At 38.0% G+C, this 16,661-nt stretch overlaps 1 protein-coding gene across 8 annotated transcripts in view; it reads left to right on the top strand.

The window, feature by feature from the left end:
- LOC144597399 (echinoderm microtubule-associated protein-like 5) overlaps positions 1 to 16,661 on the top strand; it is a 116,458-nt gene that overhangs the window by 21,756 nt on the left and 78,041 nt on the right. For all 8 annotated transcript variants that reach the window (XR_013547746.1, XM_078406726.1, XM_078406725.1 and 5 more), the window contains 6 exons: positions 2,048 to 2,146; positions 4,301 to 4,369; positions 7,289 to 7,474; positions 9,088 to 9,223; positions 12,597 to 12,798; positions 14,150 to 14,287. Coding sequence is in view for 7 of the 8 variants with exons in the window: in XM_078406726.1 (XP_078262852.1) it covers positions 2,048 to 2,146; positions 4,301 to 4,369; positions 7,289 to 7,474; positions 9,088 to 9,223; positions 12,597 to 12,798; positions 14,150 to 14,287 (830 nt within the window). In the remaining variant the exon portion in view is untranslated. The remainder of the gene's footprint in view (positions 1 to 2,047; positions 2,147 to 4,300; positions 4,370 to 7,288; positions 7,475 to 9,087; positions 9,224 to 12,596; positions 12,799 to 14,149; positions 14,288 to 16,661) is intronic.

Here is a 16,661-nt window from a genome sequence, read left to right as displayed (position 1 = left end):
TCGCGAGAAAACTCACGCAGGTCACGGGGAGAACTGTGCTGCCATACTACATCTAAAAGTTTAAACCTGTTGTTGAACACGCATTGATTGAGCCTCCACAGCTTTGTTAGGGAGACTTCACCAGCCTCAAGATGAATCCATTTCAGCTCTCAGTGCTGAAGAGTCAATCCCTCATTATGCACCAGCAATCCCTGGTTCTAATCAACCCATTCAGAGGGAACATCAAGGCTATATTTGCATGTTTACTATATTCTATACTATATTTGCATGTTTACTATATTTCATACTATATGAAATCTATCATAAATTAACCTGTAACTATAATTTTTTGTTTATCTCCTTGGTTCCCATACATCTAAAGAAAATATTTAATCTATAATTGATAAATACTCAGTTCAACTGGTCTCACCTGACATAGAACTAGTTCTAAAAAATAGTCATTTTTGATAATTACTTGCTCTTTAAATGTTTAATATTTTGTACCCTCAAAATGATAAATCATATTAAGCGGAAACAAAGCATACCTGGACATATGGGGTTAAGTAAACAACAAACCAAATAATTTCTATTTTACTCCATGCGAGGATGGGCTCTTTGTAAAATTAAATTCCTAGACTCCTACTGTTTAATTTCATTTTATTGTAAGACTGTAAGTTTTATGCCTTCCTCCACATCTTGATCAGCAAAGGACCTGTTTGTTTTTCAAAGAAAAGCCTACTGCCTGACTCTCATTGGAAACACCGTCTATTACAGGGAGTTCTTTTCTAATTAGTGTGATATCCTACATCTCTTGCTGAGGCTTAGTCGATGTGTGATGATGTCAAAAGGTGTACAATCCTCATCTTGCATAGTGTTTAAAATTCTACTGTACATACAAGTTTGGAAAAAGATTAAAACGGGTCTTATTGAAAGGTAGAGACATACTTTGGCATCAGTTAAAGCCATTAAGTGGACTGCTGCTCAAGTGTCCAAAAGATCTTACTTCCTGTTTCTCCCGTTCACTAATTTTTTTTATCCTTAACTGAGGGACCCATTTCACTGTCCACACAACATGAAAGATAGGGCCACATCAGAGGCCCTTCATCAGGACATTCCCAGAGCAGCCATATGCCAAATTTGGCTCCTGGACATAGTTTGGGAAGTCCCATTCTGTTTCTTTGGTGAAAACTGGACATTTAGGTCTTCCATTTGTAATTAAGTTTTGATTCACAGATAGCTTGTGACATTGAACGTGCTTTCATTTTGTTGTACATAGTGGCGTTCATTTAATAGGGTAAACTTGCACCAGGAGTGGCCCAGTTTCATCATGAATAATAAATACTCATGCATACAAAGTAAACTCATTAATGAACTGAGCATTAGATTGTTTGAACATGAATGATTTAAAATTATAGTCACTAATTCTCAGTTCATTAATTGTTCAAAAGGTATGCTCTACACACATAATATGCCTTTTATGAAATTGTGGAATTATGGAGCAATTGTATTTCCATGTCAAGAGTGTTTAATTGTTAAATGTACCGAAACAGAATAATAAATTTCTTACTTGTAGCAACATAACAGGTTTGTAAACACAGTACTCAAAAGTTAACAAAACAAACAAACGATAAAAACTTCAATAAATAAAAGAAAAATCCAACATAGTGCAAAACAAAACAAAGCTCAAAGTCCCAAGTACAACCAAGACAGTTCATAGTTCAAAATTTAGTTGGTATTCGTAGTGTTCAAAAGCCTGATGGTTGTTGGGAAGGGATTTGAATAGCCATTTTCGGTGGAGTATTGCAATATTTAAATACAATATTAGTTTAAGTAGTAAGATAATTTGATGTACTTTTGAAATATTTTTGAGTCAAAATGTAATTCAACATTTATGGAAAATGTTAACCTGTACTTTTTGAGCAACAACGTGGGGGAGGGGGGGGGGATGTTGTGTTGCTAAAGATCCTTTGTAAAAGATGTAAATATTAACATATTTATGATAAGAGGAAATATTTATACCGAAACCTTACTGAAAGAACTTCTCATTTCTATTTTTCCTATTCCGCAGCGTTTGGTATCTATTGGTCTGGACTCTAAAAACACAATTTGTGTCTGGGATTGGAAGAAAGGAAGAGTTCTAGCAACGACACCAGGACACACCGACAGGGTAACTGCCTGTTTTCCCTTAATAAATGCAATGTTAGAAAACTCAGGGTACATTATAGTTGCTTGGTGACCTATAGAAATATATATTTTTTTGGAATCATTTAGGAACAGAATGAAATTCTCGTACTGAAGAAGGATCTCGACCCGAAATGTCACCTATTCCTTTTCTCCAGAAATGCTGTCTGACCTGCTGAGTTACTGCAGCTTTTTGTGTTTATCTTTGGTGTAAACCAGCATCTAAGGGTAAAGTGAAAAGTGGTTCTGATCTACTCTTCTACTCTTGTACCTCTTTCAGCAGATTAAGGATAATTTCATACATTTTGGATTTCTGGAGGAATAACCAAAAATAAGTTTATTTTTATTTTTAAAAAGGGCGAATAGGTTTTAGCATTCTGCTCTTAATAATTCAAAGGTTTGTGTTTCTAGATCTGAATTGCACTGCTATGTACATTAAGCAATGGGCCAGAGCTTGCTTGCAAACACCAGCACTTGCCCAAACTGCTAGCATTTCTCAGCATCTATGCTATCAAATTTGTGGTATGTAACATGAGCACAAACTTGCAGCAGTTGAGAATCTGCCTACTGATACCTCCAGCACCAAGTTACATCTGTTGCAGGAATGGCAAGTCAATTTGTTTCAGCAGAATTAAATGGTCACATTTTTTTGAATTGTGGCTTTTAAAGAATATTTGTTTTCTTTTTAAAATTAATACAATTTTATTGCCTTTAATATAAAATTATAAAAGGACTGGACAAGCTGGAACATATAAAATTATAAAAGGACTGGACAAGCTAGATGCAAGAAAAATGTTCCCAATGTTGATCGAGGCCAGAACCAGGGGCCACAGTCTTAGAATAAAGGGGAGGCCATTTAAAACTGAGGTGAGAAGGAACGTTTTCCACCCAGAGAGTTGTGAATTTGTGGAATTCTCTGCCACAGAAGGCAGTGGAGGCCAAATCACTGGATGGATTTAAGAGAGAGTTAGATAGAGCTCTAGGGGCTAGTGGAATCAAGGGATATGGGGAGAAGGCAGGCACGGGTTATTGATTGTGGATGATCAGCCATGATCACAATGAATGGCGATGCTGGCTTGAAAGGCCGAATGGCCTCCTCCTGCACCTATTTTCTATGTTTGAATAGTTTATTTTTGAAATGTTTGATCTGTAGAAAGATATCAACAATTTGGTGTCACGGGCTGTCAAAGTTTTCTCAGGCAGTGCTCTTTTTTATTCCCATCATCATATTATACTGCACTGGTCCAGCAGCCAAAAGACCTTAATATTTAGGATCTGATCAGCAATTACCAGTTTGTCACACCAATGAATGTGTAAAAAGTCAATACACGTGTGATCATGTGCTTCAGTGCTATTGACTCCAAGTTCTGGATGTTGTAACTTGGTGTGATATGATACATTTTAGTATGAAGAATGAAAAAGGACAGTGTAAGTGGTGGAGTTGTAAAAGAGTTTAGGAAGAAATTGATGAAACAGTTGAAAGAGCACAAAGGATTCTTAGCTTGTTGGGCTGAATGGCTTGTTTCCGTGCTGTATCCTTCAATCAATCAATTTGTGTCTTTTAATTCTAGGGAATATTCGGAAAAGAGTTTCCAAGCGACTAGAAACAATTCAAAGTGGTGTCTAGATGAACAAAACATGAACAACAAATAAACATAACCTCAGATGCTAAGCTAATGATCAAATCTTAGAATGCATGGCCACAGATTCTCTTACACTTGTGTTATGGCCGCAGCTTGGAGAAAGGAGGTCCTGAGACTTGCAAAGTTCGGGTGCTGGGGGGAGGCAAGGTGCGTATTAGTATGGCGATGAGGATTAGAGGCAGAGACTGGGTACTAGAGATCTTGCGATAGTGCCTGTGAAGGTGTAGTGTGTGGAGATAGGCTTGACAAGTAAGGTATGTTATTAACTTACCGAGTGCATATTGTAGTGTGTGCATTTGCCTCATTATAGGAATGCTTTCAATTTCTAACCTATGTTAACCTTTCAGGTGGAGAATCTAGAAATGTTCAGATATTGAAGATGAGATGGAATTTTCTTTTTTTAACTAATTAGACAAATCAATGGTTGATTACTTTTTTTCCTGTGGGAGTGATGCAACCTCTATAAATTTGTTGTATTTTTCTTGCTTTTTTGACAGATATTTGATGTTTCTTGGGACTTGCACCAGCCAAACAAAATGATCAGCTGCGGTGTGAAGCACATCAAGGTACCGAGGAAGAAATCATTACATTTTTTTTGTTTCTTCATTCCTCCGGTTCAACGTCAAAATACTATTTGCGTAAAGGTTCATCAAGTAGATACATTGCCTGCGCATTGTTTTATTTTACAAAGTGATGGTGACAGAAATTAGGCCACTGCAGACCAGTTTCTTTAACATCTGTCAGATGACAAAATAGACACAAAATGCTGGAGTAACTCAGCAGGACAGGCAGCATCTCTGGAGAGAAGGAATGGGCGACATTTCGGGTCGAGACCCTTCTTCAGACTCTTCTTTAGACCCTCCTTGTCAAAGCACAAAAGTTAGAAGCTAATATTCAGTTCAGTAAAATGGAGCACTCGAGGAAAATTGAAGGTAATCAGAACAAGCCAATAAGATTTTGTAAAGGAAAGTCTTGTTTGACCATTTTATTGGACATTTGTGAAGAAATCATACATGCTCTGGGTAAGTTACATTTCCAGAAGGCATATGTCACAGTACCTCGTGAAAACTTATTGGGGAAATCTCATGGCTTAGGAGGTAAGATTATCATGGACTGAAGACTGGATGTCAAAATAGAAAGCAGTACAGGCACATAAATGTATTTTACTAGTTAGCAAGATTGAGAACATTGGTGGCCACAAGGATCATTGCTGGAGTCTCAGCTTTTTATAATGTAGGTATGTTACAAAATTTAATTCTGATGCAAAGGTTGCTTGGAAGCATGTTGTAAGGAGATCATAAGGAAATTACAAAGGGTTACGGATAGGAAGAAGAAAGGAATAACAGAAAGAATAAAAGGAAGCATATAATCTAAATGCTGAGAGCGCTTGCATGCAGTTGGATTTGAGTCCCCTGGTGCATGGTATTCAGGTACAGTGGTACTTAGGAATGGGTGCAATGTTCTAATTGAATGAAAGAATTTGCAAGTTATGCTTTCTGTTTTGGAACCATCATGCCAAGAGAACTATGTTTGGTATTGGTCTCATTATTTCAGGAAGGATGTTAATGCAAAGGAAGTAATGTTGGGAAATTTTACTTGGCTGCTATTCAGATGGTGGGGTTGGAATGGGTGTGGTCGGGAGGTGACTGTTGAGAGAGTAAATGTGAACCTGATAAGTTCCTGTGAGGCCTTGAGAGGGCGGATGTGGACGGATTATTTCCTCTTGTGGGAGAATTTGGAATTTAGGGTGATTTTTTAAAATAAGATGTTGCTTATTTATCAGGGGAAATTGAAACCATTTTTTTTTTTGCATTTGGGGTCATGAGCTCTTCCTCCAGGAGAAGCAGTAGAAGAGAGTCTATATCAAACATGCCTTAGAATTGTTCAGATATTTAATAAACATAGGATGAAAATGACCTTAAGTAGATGGAAATATAAAGTTGAAGGTACAAATTAGATCAACCGTGATCTTATTAAATGGCCAAACAGGCCAAGGGGCCAAATTGCCAAATCTTGCCTCAAATTTATACATGTTGAAATCTTGGAGCAGCCCCTTATATTCCTAATACTGATTTATTGTATTTAAATAATGCAGCAAATTATTTTTAAGTAAACTTAATGAGCTCCGAGGTTCTTTTTAACAAGAATTTAAACTGAATTATGATCAAATTGATATGAATTAAAACTCCACTTCCATGTTCAATATTTTATAAACCTGGGTACATATTGAATAAAAAATTAATGGGTAAAAGGATTTAACATGCTTTTGTCTTCCTTTCCTGGATAAAGCAAGGAGTGGTGGATTATCTTTCATTATAGGAAACTAATTATGGAGACACAAGAGACTGCTTATTCTGAAGTCTCGATTTAAAAACAAACTGCTGGAGGATATGAACAGGATAGGGACTATCTCTGCAGATAGAGCCAAAACGCCAAATGTCCTATTGCCTGCATAAAGGCTTCTAACCTGCTGAGTTCATCCAGTGGTTTGTTTTTTAAATTTTAATTATGCCAGGAATACCTGAAAAATTCAATTTCCTTCAAAATGACTGGTGAGTTTGGCTGTTGAAATGGTCAGTTTCAAACCGTAAAGCTTCAGTCATTTGTTATTCTGTCGAATCTTTTGTCAACAGAAACTTCCTTCCCAGAATTGAGTCTTTTTGAAGATTTTGTATCTGAAGAAAGATCCCGACTTGAAATGTTACCAGGCCATATTCTCCAGAGAAGCTGTCTGATCCACTGAGTTACTCCAGCACTTTGTGCCTTTTTTAGAATTGAATATCATGGACTAAAAAATATATTGCTCATAGAAATATATCGAATTGCATTTTCTAAGCCAGCCAGATTACATTAAGCACTGCACTATAATACTCTTCTATTTATCCAAAAATGTGAAATGTCCTTTGAGAGGTGAAAGTTCAAATTAATTAAATAAATCTAGAAAATTCCGCTGGTTTACTGAATCTAGTCCAAGAGACCACTCGCATTAATTTTCAGATATTTAAAATCAAAGATGAGACAAGGCAAATCAATGCATTGAAAATTCATGTAGTTGTAACCAACTTTAACAACAATTGCCAAGAGTTTTAAGTCAGCGGTGAACATAAAGAGATTTGTGGGCATTGTTCGATTGATCTCTTTGGTGTGGGTATCCATATCCCTGTCACACAACCTTGTCGTGGAGTGGTGCAAACTGAATTCTCATTTCCATGTTACTTTCAAATTGGCTGGGTACCAAATCTTATTTTTTAAAGAAACAGGAATTCTAACAATATTTTGAATGCTTTACAAACATTTTTTTCCAATAAGATTGAAATAGAAGGATTGAATTAAAGTGAAGCTTTAACATCATAAATATATTTGTCATCTCAGATTCTGCACTCTGCCCACAAGTATTCCTATATTTAAAATTATTTACCATTGAATCTTGCAGCAGAAGCAATATGAAAATAACAATTGTTGGAGTTGCTTTTCTCCTTTTCCAGTTTTGGAGTTTATGCGGAAATTCCTTAACAGCGAAGCGGGGTGTATTTGGCAAAACTGGAGAGCTCCAGACCATTTTGTGCCTGGCCTGTGCACGAGATGAGATCACTTATTCCGGAGCGTTAAATGGTGACATTTATGTGTGGAAAGGGATTAATCTGGTGCGAACTGTCCACAATGCACATGGAGTAAGTATGCATGATTGGAACTGGAATAAAAATGTACCAAACCACAAAGTTTGTCAAATTTTATTGCTAATTAATTTTGCAGCCTCCCTTTGGAGTGCGTCATTTCATATTTGAAAGTGACTGATATTTTATTAATAATTTGAACATTATTGCACTGTACATGCAGTGTTCACATTCGAGACTAGTAATAAAAGCAGAGTATACTGAAAATACACAAAGGGTCCAAAAGTGTCCAAAAAGATTTGCTTGTGATAATCTAATGTAGGTTCAAACAATATATATTTTTTCTCTGTGACAGAGGCCAATGGATTTTCTATGTATTTATAGTATTTTTATCTTATAGCATTTATAACCCTACCTTTGTTTTGGAATTCAGTGGATAAAATGGAATTGGTATCGATTATGATCTTGCAGTATTTATCAGCGTAAAAAAGCAGCAGTCCCAATCAAGCTGGGTGAGAGGGCAATTCAAACCCCGTAGTGTTTTAACTCAACTGGCTCACCTTCTAGGTAAAACCCTTTTTCAAGTAAGTTCCTACCTAGAAGATCAGCTCTCCATAGAACAGGAATTGCTGATCCAGAGAGATCACAGCATGGCCGCAGGCAGCGAGCCTACTACTGGCATGGTGAATCTGTAAGGGATGAGCGTTGCAGAGATTGTGGATGAGAGAGGTTTAGTTTAGTGTAGTTTAGAGATACAGCACGGAAATAGGCCCTTTGGCTCACCGAGTCTGTACCAACCAGTGATCCCCGCACATTACACTGCCCTACACATGAGGGACAATTTTACATTTATACATTTATACCAATCCAATTTACCTACAAACCTGTAGTCGTTGGAATGTGGGAGGAAACCAAAGATCTCAGAGAAAACCCATGCGGTCACGGGGAGAACAGGCAAACTCCGTACAGACAGCACCCACAGTCAGGGTCAAACCCGGGTCTCTGGCACTGTAAGGCAGCAGCTCTACCACTATGTCACCGTGCCACCCTACAGGTATGCAAAGGAAGTGAGGGGGAAATGTTGCCTGCAGCCCTAAGAGGAAGGACTTCTCCTGTAGCTGTGTCGATTACTACCAAATCCTTTTGGCCAAAGTTAAACCTGATAAACTGATAACATTTGAGGCACTTGACATTACAATATTTAAATCAATCTGTTGGTTATAAGTAACAGATTAGTTTGTGAGTTTGAGAGAGATTGTTGCTAAAACTTATCTGTAATGCTTCAGTGACTACATTCAAAAATATTTTAATTTTACCAGTTTTCTATCTCCTTCTCTGTCTCTGCATTCTCTCCCCAGACTCTTGTAAAAAGAGGGAAAATATTAGATGAACGTTTTGCGTAGTTCTAGTCTGGTTAAAAAATAAGGATTGCCATTATTGAAGTAGCTGTTCTTCGTATTGTTGGTTTCCAGCGCTAAGTTTCAACGTCCTACGAATAGTAATGGTTGAATGGTGCTGTTAACTGCATCTGCAAATGAACATTAATAAACGATAGTGGCATTTATATTTCATAGTGCTCTCTTTGAAATTCTGCAAATAAAGACAGTGATGCTTGTGTTTATCTTTATGCAAATATAAATAATTAATATTTCACTTACAAATTCTTTCAGTCAGGAATCTTCAGTATGAATGCCTGTGAAGAGGGATTTGCCACTGGAGGACGAGATGGTTGTGTCCGCCTTTGGGATTTAAGTTTCCAACCCGTAACTTTAATTGATCTCAGAGAAACTGATCAAGGGTACAGAGGTAAGAATATTCTGCTTGTGTTTAATATTTTCATTCCAAAGGTGGTTGAATGAGACTGCCCTTGGATGATGCAAATGCATGTCTTGAGGAACCAGGGAATAAGTGATCTTTAAAAAATATTTGTTATTGACGCACTTAAAATGGATGTATTAATACATTTTTTTCAAAAGATCTTAACATGATTTTGGTGGGCTTTGTCATTAAGTAACTCTTCTCTTTAAAATATTGTTCTACTTGGGAGAAAGGGGCGAGAGAATTAAATCCTGAACCTGTCTTTCATCACCCTTATAATCTTTCAATTGCAGTTGAAATGATTTGCCCCGATATGTAGTTTTAGGAAATACTAGTTATTTGAGTTTGTCTGCAGAATTGTTTCTTTACACCTAACTTACTTTTTTGCAAATACTTGAGGAAGTAGTTGAGATGATTACTCTTCCCCATATGTTTTATTCACAAGAGTGAAATAACCGAGAGTCTGCAACAAAAGTATGTTGCTTCCTTATACCCATCAAAGTGAATTTCAGATTATGTATTATTAATTATTTTCAATGATAAAATGTTATATAACTAAATACTCCATGAAGGTGGGACATAACATGTTACCAACGGAGTTCATCTCAATTTTGAAGGCCACTGTAATCAGCACTTGTAAAGAGGCTCTTGGCTTCTCTGCAGAGAAAATGAAGGCATGAGAACAACAAAATGGTCCAGGAACTAGTTGGGCAGAGCATTTTTTCCCCAAGTGTATGGGTAAGATCGGGTTATAACTTGAAGTATAAACTACAAAGGCAAAGACATGATATCAGAAATTTGTAAGCCATTAGTTAGGCCTCAACTGTATTATTGTGGATAATTCAACTACCACAGCTCAGGAATGATGTAAAAGCATTAGAACCGAGGAGGATTGCTAATGTGGTAAGAAGGATGAAGAGAAATTGGAAACGTTAGGACAGAGAAAGTAGAGAGGAGATCCATTGGAGGTTTTTGAGATGAGGGGCTTTCATGGATAAATACACAAAAGCTCTCCTGCCATCAAAATGAAGAATTGTAGAATTACCCAGTGAATATAGATCTAAAATTGGTGTTAAAGAATCTACAGGGTACATTTGACTGTTATTCAGTGCCATTTATCAGGTTTTGGAATACCTTCTTGAAAAGGCTGGTTGAAAATGATCCCATAAATATATATTTTAAGTGAATTGGCCAAGTACTTGCAAGACTACAGATAAGATGTTAGAATGTGCATCCAAACTCAATTGTTCTGTCAAAGGAATCGGGCAGGAGAAATAGTCTAAAAGTTGCTTTCTTGAAGCAAATATAGAACCTAGAAGAGGACAGCACGAGAACAGGCCCTTCAGTGTACAATGTCTGTGATGATAAATTAAACTAACTCCTTCTGCCTGCCCTCACCACACTGTGTTAAAAAAAAAGCCCCACACTTCGTTAAAGCACCCCCACTCCCCTTAAAGCTATGCCCTCTCGAATTTGACATTTCCAACCTGGGAAAAATAATCTGACTCTCTATCCAATCTATGGCTCTATCTTATTTTGTTGATTTTGTGTTCTTGGCGTTGTCCTCATTACTTTTAGATTTCCATCCCTGTTATAATCCTGGTGACTCAGCTTTGCACGTTCCGTCTGATTTAAATGTAATTTCCATAACAAGAGGTAAAATTGCACATAGTACTCTAACTACTACATAAACAAGTCTTTGAAGTGGTGCCAATACATTTTGTATTCTGTACACTGTTTACAAAACTTAAAATGACATAAGCATTTTCTGCCTTTTACACTTTCACAAGATAATGCAGTGTCAGTTATAAGCAATGTTAAATGAGTGCTGCTCAAAGTTTATTCATCCGCTGTATCTCAGCCAGGGCAACTGCAATTTCTTCTCTAGCTTCCTGCTTCCTCGGATACACCTGGTGAGGCCTGTGAGATTTATCTACCTTCATACGCTTTCAAATGTCCAGCACCTCCTTGACCATAATACATACTGTCCTCGGGACATCTTCATTAACTGCTCCAAGTTTCTCAGTCGTCATGTCTTCCTCCATTGTAAAAATAGACGAGAAATGCTAATTGAAGACCTTGCCTATCTCCTGCGGCTCCACACAGATATGATTGCTTTGATTTCGACCAGACCTGCCCCTGTTAAGCCCTCCTTATGTTCCTCAGTTTCTGAACTCCTCCAGGATACACTTGATTCCAGCTGCCTATAGCTGTCCCATGCCGCCTTTTTCCTAATCACTGCCTGAATTTCTCTCATCATCCTAGCTTCCTTACTCCCACCTGGCTTGCCTTTCACTCTAACAGGAACATGCAGGCCCTGAACACTTGTCATCACACTTTTAAAAGCATCCCACTTTCTGCAAAACCTACTCCAATCAAATTAAGCAAGTTATTGTCTAACACTGTACCATCAAATTTGGCCATACTCCAATTCAGAATTTTAAATTGCGGGTCCAACCTGTCTTTGTCCATAACTATTTTAAAGTTAATAGAACAGTAGTCGCTTGTCCCAAAAGGCTCACCCACAAACACTTCAGTCATTTACCCTTCCCAATGATGTGCGGATTTGAAGGTTAATTGGCCTCAGTGACATTATCACCGATTTGCGGGAAGTGGATAAGGAAATTGGATGACATAGAACTAGTATGAAGGGGTGATCAAAAGTCGGTGTGTTCTCGGAGGGCCATAGAGCCGATTTCTATGCTGTATCTTTCAATCATTCAATTAATTCAGTTTGTATTATCGCAGTTCACAAGCTGTGTAGGTTTTTCTGGGCCTTCTGCAAGTGGCATTCATTTGTAAAGATCCTAATTCATGGCGGTTTAGTGATTTCAGCCTCACCATGCAAAACCAATGGGTGCAACTTCAAGATTTCTAAATTGAAAGCATACATGAAAATCCTTAAAATTGCATGGACTTTTGACTATGAACACTGATGGTTTTGCTGTCAACACCACAAAATTTTCACCAATGTGTCTTGTTGAGTCTCAATTGGGATTTGGTCATTTTGGGAAAACTGGGAGCTGACTAAGGACCATTCATGTATGTAACAGACCAGGTTGTGTGGAGGGGGCAAGTGATTTTTTTTTTGTTGCATAAATCTCTCAAATAGTGTGTTAATTCACCAAACATAAATAGAATTGCCTCCATTTACAGGTTCCTAGTTACAGATGGGCACTGACAGAAGTCATTGGACTATATTGCAAATGCTAATCAATTTGGTGTGTTTTGACCACCTCTACTTCCTTGATGTTTTTTTTTGTATGTTTTGATATTTTATTTTAAGGCCAGAGATTTTTGACGGTTTAACATCTTAATGTTTTGCAATCTATCTTTTTAATAAATTTATCTTCTTTCCTAGGCCTCTCAGTGAGGAGCGTATGTTGGCAAGGAGATCATATTCTGGTTGGCACACAAGACAGTGAAATCTTTGAAATCGTAGTTCATGAACGAAACAAGCCTTTCTTAATTATGCAAGGTCACTGTGAAGGAGAACTCTGGGCCTTGGCAGCACATCCAACAAAGCCGTTGGCAATTACTGGGAGTGATGATCGATCTGTTAGGTTTGTACCATTGATTGAGATCATCATTCTGCGCCGTCAGATAATATGATGTGAGCATGATAGTGGTTGATATAATTTATTCATTGTGCTTTCATTTTAACGTAACTCATTTTAACGTTTTCAAACACGCTTCTTTTTCTTATCACAGACTGCTATAATGAACAAAAAAACAGGCACATTCTACAGAGGCTCTGTGTAGTAATGCTCTGGGGAAATCTTTATATTTTTTGTGAATTTGGAAGGTGTTTTGAGCTTTTCACTTTCAGATACACATAATCTTATACTTGGACCTCAATATGTCTGAACAATACTAAAGATCAAATAACAAAACCATAGAATATTTAGCTATATAGATTTAATCGTGAGTGAAATTATCGTGACCAATCAATTCAGTGCATTCTGCAGGATGTGTCTTAAATACTGTGTATACTTGGGTTCACTAAGCTGCAAAGGTGGCAGAATAAATGTTGAGAAAACCTTATATTTTAAAAGATGGCATTTGAGAGACATTCATAGAAATATAACAATAATTAGGGAATAAATGCTGTTATCCAAACGTTTGCTACTTGTATCCCATCCTGGAATGAGTTCTGCTCCCCCAGGAGTTCCTCGGCTCCTGGTTTCCAATGCCCCCAATTTAATATTCACAATCACAATCACACAATCACAATAAAACTTTATTAGCCAAGTATGTTTTGCAACGTATGAGGAACTTCATTTGCCATACAGTCATAACAGAGCTCTTAAGGATAGCGGAGTCGGGGTATGGGGAGAAGGCAGAAACGGGGTACTGATTGAGAATGATCAGCCATGATCACATTGAATGGCGGTGCTGGCTCGAAGGACCGAATGGCCTCCTCCTGCACCTATTGTCTATTGTCTATTGACTGTGAATATAATGAGGGCACTTAAATTAATATAAGATTAAGTTCCGTTGTCTGTGTAATGTGTAACTAATGTATAGTCTCTGTCATGATGTATTGTCTGACTATATTGAAAAAAGAGAAAGGAAAGGTAGTAAAATTGGAGGGTTCCCATACAAAGGTGAGAAAGAGTGAATTTCGCTATCTAAAGTTGGAGAATTCAATATTCTTAGAGCTACAAGAAGTCCAAATGGAAAATAATGTGTTGTTCTTTGAAATTGCATTGGGCCTCATTGTAACAGAGTAGAGTGCCCCAATCACAGAGGCCAGGCAACTGGGTGCTGGGGCTCACTCATGTGGTCTGAATGCAGGTTCTCCATAAAGCAATCTCCCATTTCTCAGTACGTTTCTCCAATGTAGAGGTGGTTTCCTCTAAACAATTTAATTGTTAATTTCATCATTTTACGATGGACTAAATTTGTTTGCAGAATATGGAGTCTTGTTGATCATGCTCTGATTGCTCGATGCAACATGCAAGAACCAATTCGTTGTGTTGCTGTGAGTTCTGACGGCATTCATCTCGCTCTAGGTATGAAGGACGGTTCTTTCACTGTACTGCGGATCAGGTATGTCTAAGAGGGAACTACATTTTGTGTTTCTGGCACTTAACATTAAAAGCTGCATGTGATATGTTGAATAACATTTGCCTTGCACATTATTGTATAACAATTGGTAATATGGGGAAAAAGCAATGTAATGTGTTAAAAGATGCATTCCCTCTGGGTTGACACTGTGGACTGAGCACGGGTGCTGCATAAAGTAATTGCCCAGTATGTCTTTGGTTTCTCCAGGATAGAGGTGGCCTCCTCTAATGCTTTGACTGTTCGATGCATTGTGTAGGCACCGATTCACAGTGTTGCTGTGAGTTCCACTGTGGTTCAGTTGGTATCGTTCCATCACTATCAGTTTTAGTTTCAAGTTTTCCTTTAAGATTTAACCACTAAGCGGAAATATCTATACAGTATTTTTTTTGAATGAGATGTTAAATCAAATGTCATAAAGCAGTTCAGATGGATATCAAAAAATATTCTCACCGCCTTTTAAGCAATGTTCAGCCCATTTCTGGCAATGTTTTGATAACAAATTTTATAACTGTAGGGCAGTATTTTGTGAAAAGTTTGCCATTGTGTTTTGCTGCATACCGATTGCAGCATAAACAGTAAAGGGCCTGTCCCACTTTAGGCGACTTTAAGGTGACTGCCGGCGACTAGGCTGTCGCCAACAGTTCACCGGGTGTCGCGGGCATGATCGCGAGGAGTCTTCCAAGAATCCGGAGTGAAATTTCTCGGCGACAGCTGGCTTGTCGCCAGGTATCGTTGCTTATTGTGGGCGCTGTCGCCTGCTGTCCCCAGGTTTGCTAGGTTCTCATAGATGCATTTAGAAGCACATTATATTAAAATAAGTAAAGTCATTTCAAAATACCATAAAATGCTTGTGTTTAACCAATTTATTTACCATCAGGATATTTGACAGGTAGATTGGAGGCAACAGTTTGACGGTCAGGTAAGCGTGGGAATTTCGCGATGTTTATGGCCATCAGCCATTACATTTAAAGTGGGCTCCCAACCCAGATATGCAACCCAGAAACCAGATATGCATCTCCCGTACATTTTCAAAGAATGCCCACACACTTTTCACAAAAATCCACTTGACCACTTAAATTTTTATTTTTTTAATACAGCTATTAGTAAACTGGAAGTAAATCCAGTTTATACCTTGTTACAGTGATGCTTGGTTTTTAAGTAACCCAAGATGTTATAGTTCAAAACTCTCAAGTACTTACTGACTTGTCAGTGATTTCAGCGAAAATTAGGACGCCGGAGAAGCATTGACAGCGTGGGAATTTTGCGATGTTTCCGAAGACGGTGTAATCTCGACCTGACTCGGCATTGTCGTGGTCATTGTCGTCGGGTAAAAGAAAAGTTTGGCGATCTGCTACGACTTTGACAGTCGCCGGCAGTCGCCTTAAAATCGCCTAAAGTGGGACAGGCCCTTAATTCATTGGATGCAAGGTGCTTTAAGACTGCTGGAGGACAGGGTGAGGCACAATGCAAACAAGATCTTTCTGCAAATCTGCAAGAAAGATCTGCAGATTTGGATTTTATACACGCATTACTTAGTTTGAAATCTTTATTTAAAATATTAAATGTATGATTTTTGGCGCGTCGAAAAAGTCCGAAATAAAGGTGAGGAGCCGGGTATTTCGGGAGGAATTAATTTAATACGTTTGCTAAACCAGTAAAGTCTGCCAGAGTGAAATCGCGCTCAAAACCTTGTCCTTTATAATCGTAGCAAAGGGCTGCCCCTCTGGACCGGTCCATTCCCGTGTCGAGGGGTCAGTAGTGGTATGGCCCGACCATTGGGAGCCGCCACAGATTGAAAAATTCTCTCTGCCTTTGACAAACTGATTGTTAATAGCTTGCAAGCCTCATGCCCTTTGTTCACAAAGCTTGTTCCAGGCTGATCCCACTGCCTACATGTTGACCTTCACTTCCCCACCCTGACTAATGCGGAAGGGTAACTTGAGTTGATTCAAATCTGCTTTTACTGTCAGCTGGCAAACATCTTCATTTAGGTTCTCAGAGTGCAGCAGGAGGCAAGGTTATGTTCTTCCAGTTGGCTGCTGCAGGGCCAGTTCTACAACATTAAGTATGGAGTATCCACAGCAAAATTTTGATCGTTTATATACTGGGATTGCTATTTGTGTCAATGGCTCCTTTTTAAAAAAAAAAGGATGGGGATGTTTATGTAAATTATTTTCATGCAGATAATATGCTGTGTTATTAACTGTCATGATAGGGAGAGATTATAGTTTTACAGGCTTGTTACATCTTTATAAGGCCAGATGGTATCAACATTATCATGATATAATAAAAATTTAAATACAGATGAAAAATTATATAGTTCAATCCAAACAAATTTAAAAAAAAATATTTGGAC

The sequence above is a fragment of the Rhinoraja longicauda genome, chromosome 10 (genome assembly GCF_053455715.1).
Source record: "Rhinoraja longicauda isolate Sanriku21f chromosome 10, sRhiLon1.1, whole genome shotgun sequence".
NCBI classification, from domain to species: domain Eukaryota; kingdom Metazoa; phylum Chordata; class Chondrichthyes; order Rajiformes; family Arhynchobatidae; genus Rhinoraja; species Rhinoraja longicauda.
This window is presented reverse-complemented; position numbering and strand designations above follow the sequence as displayed.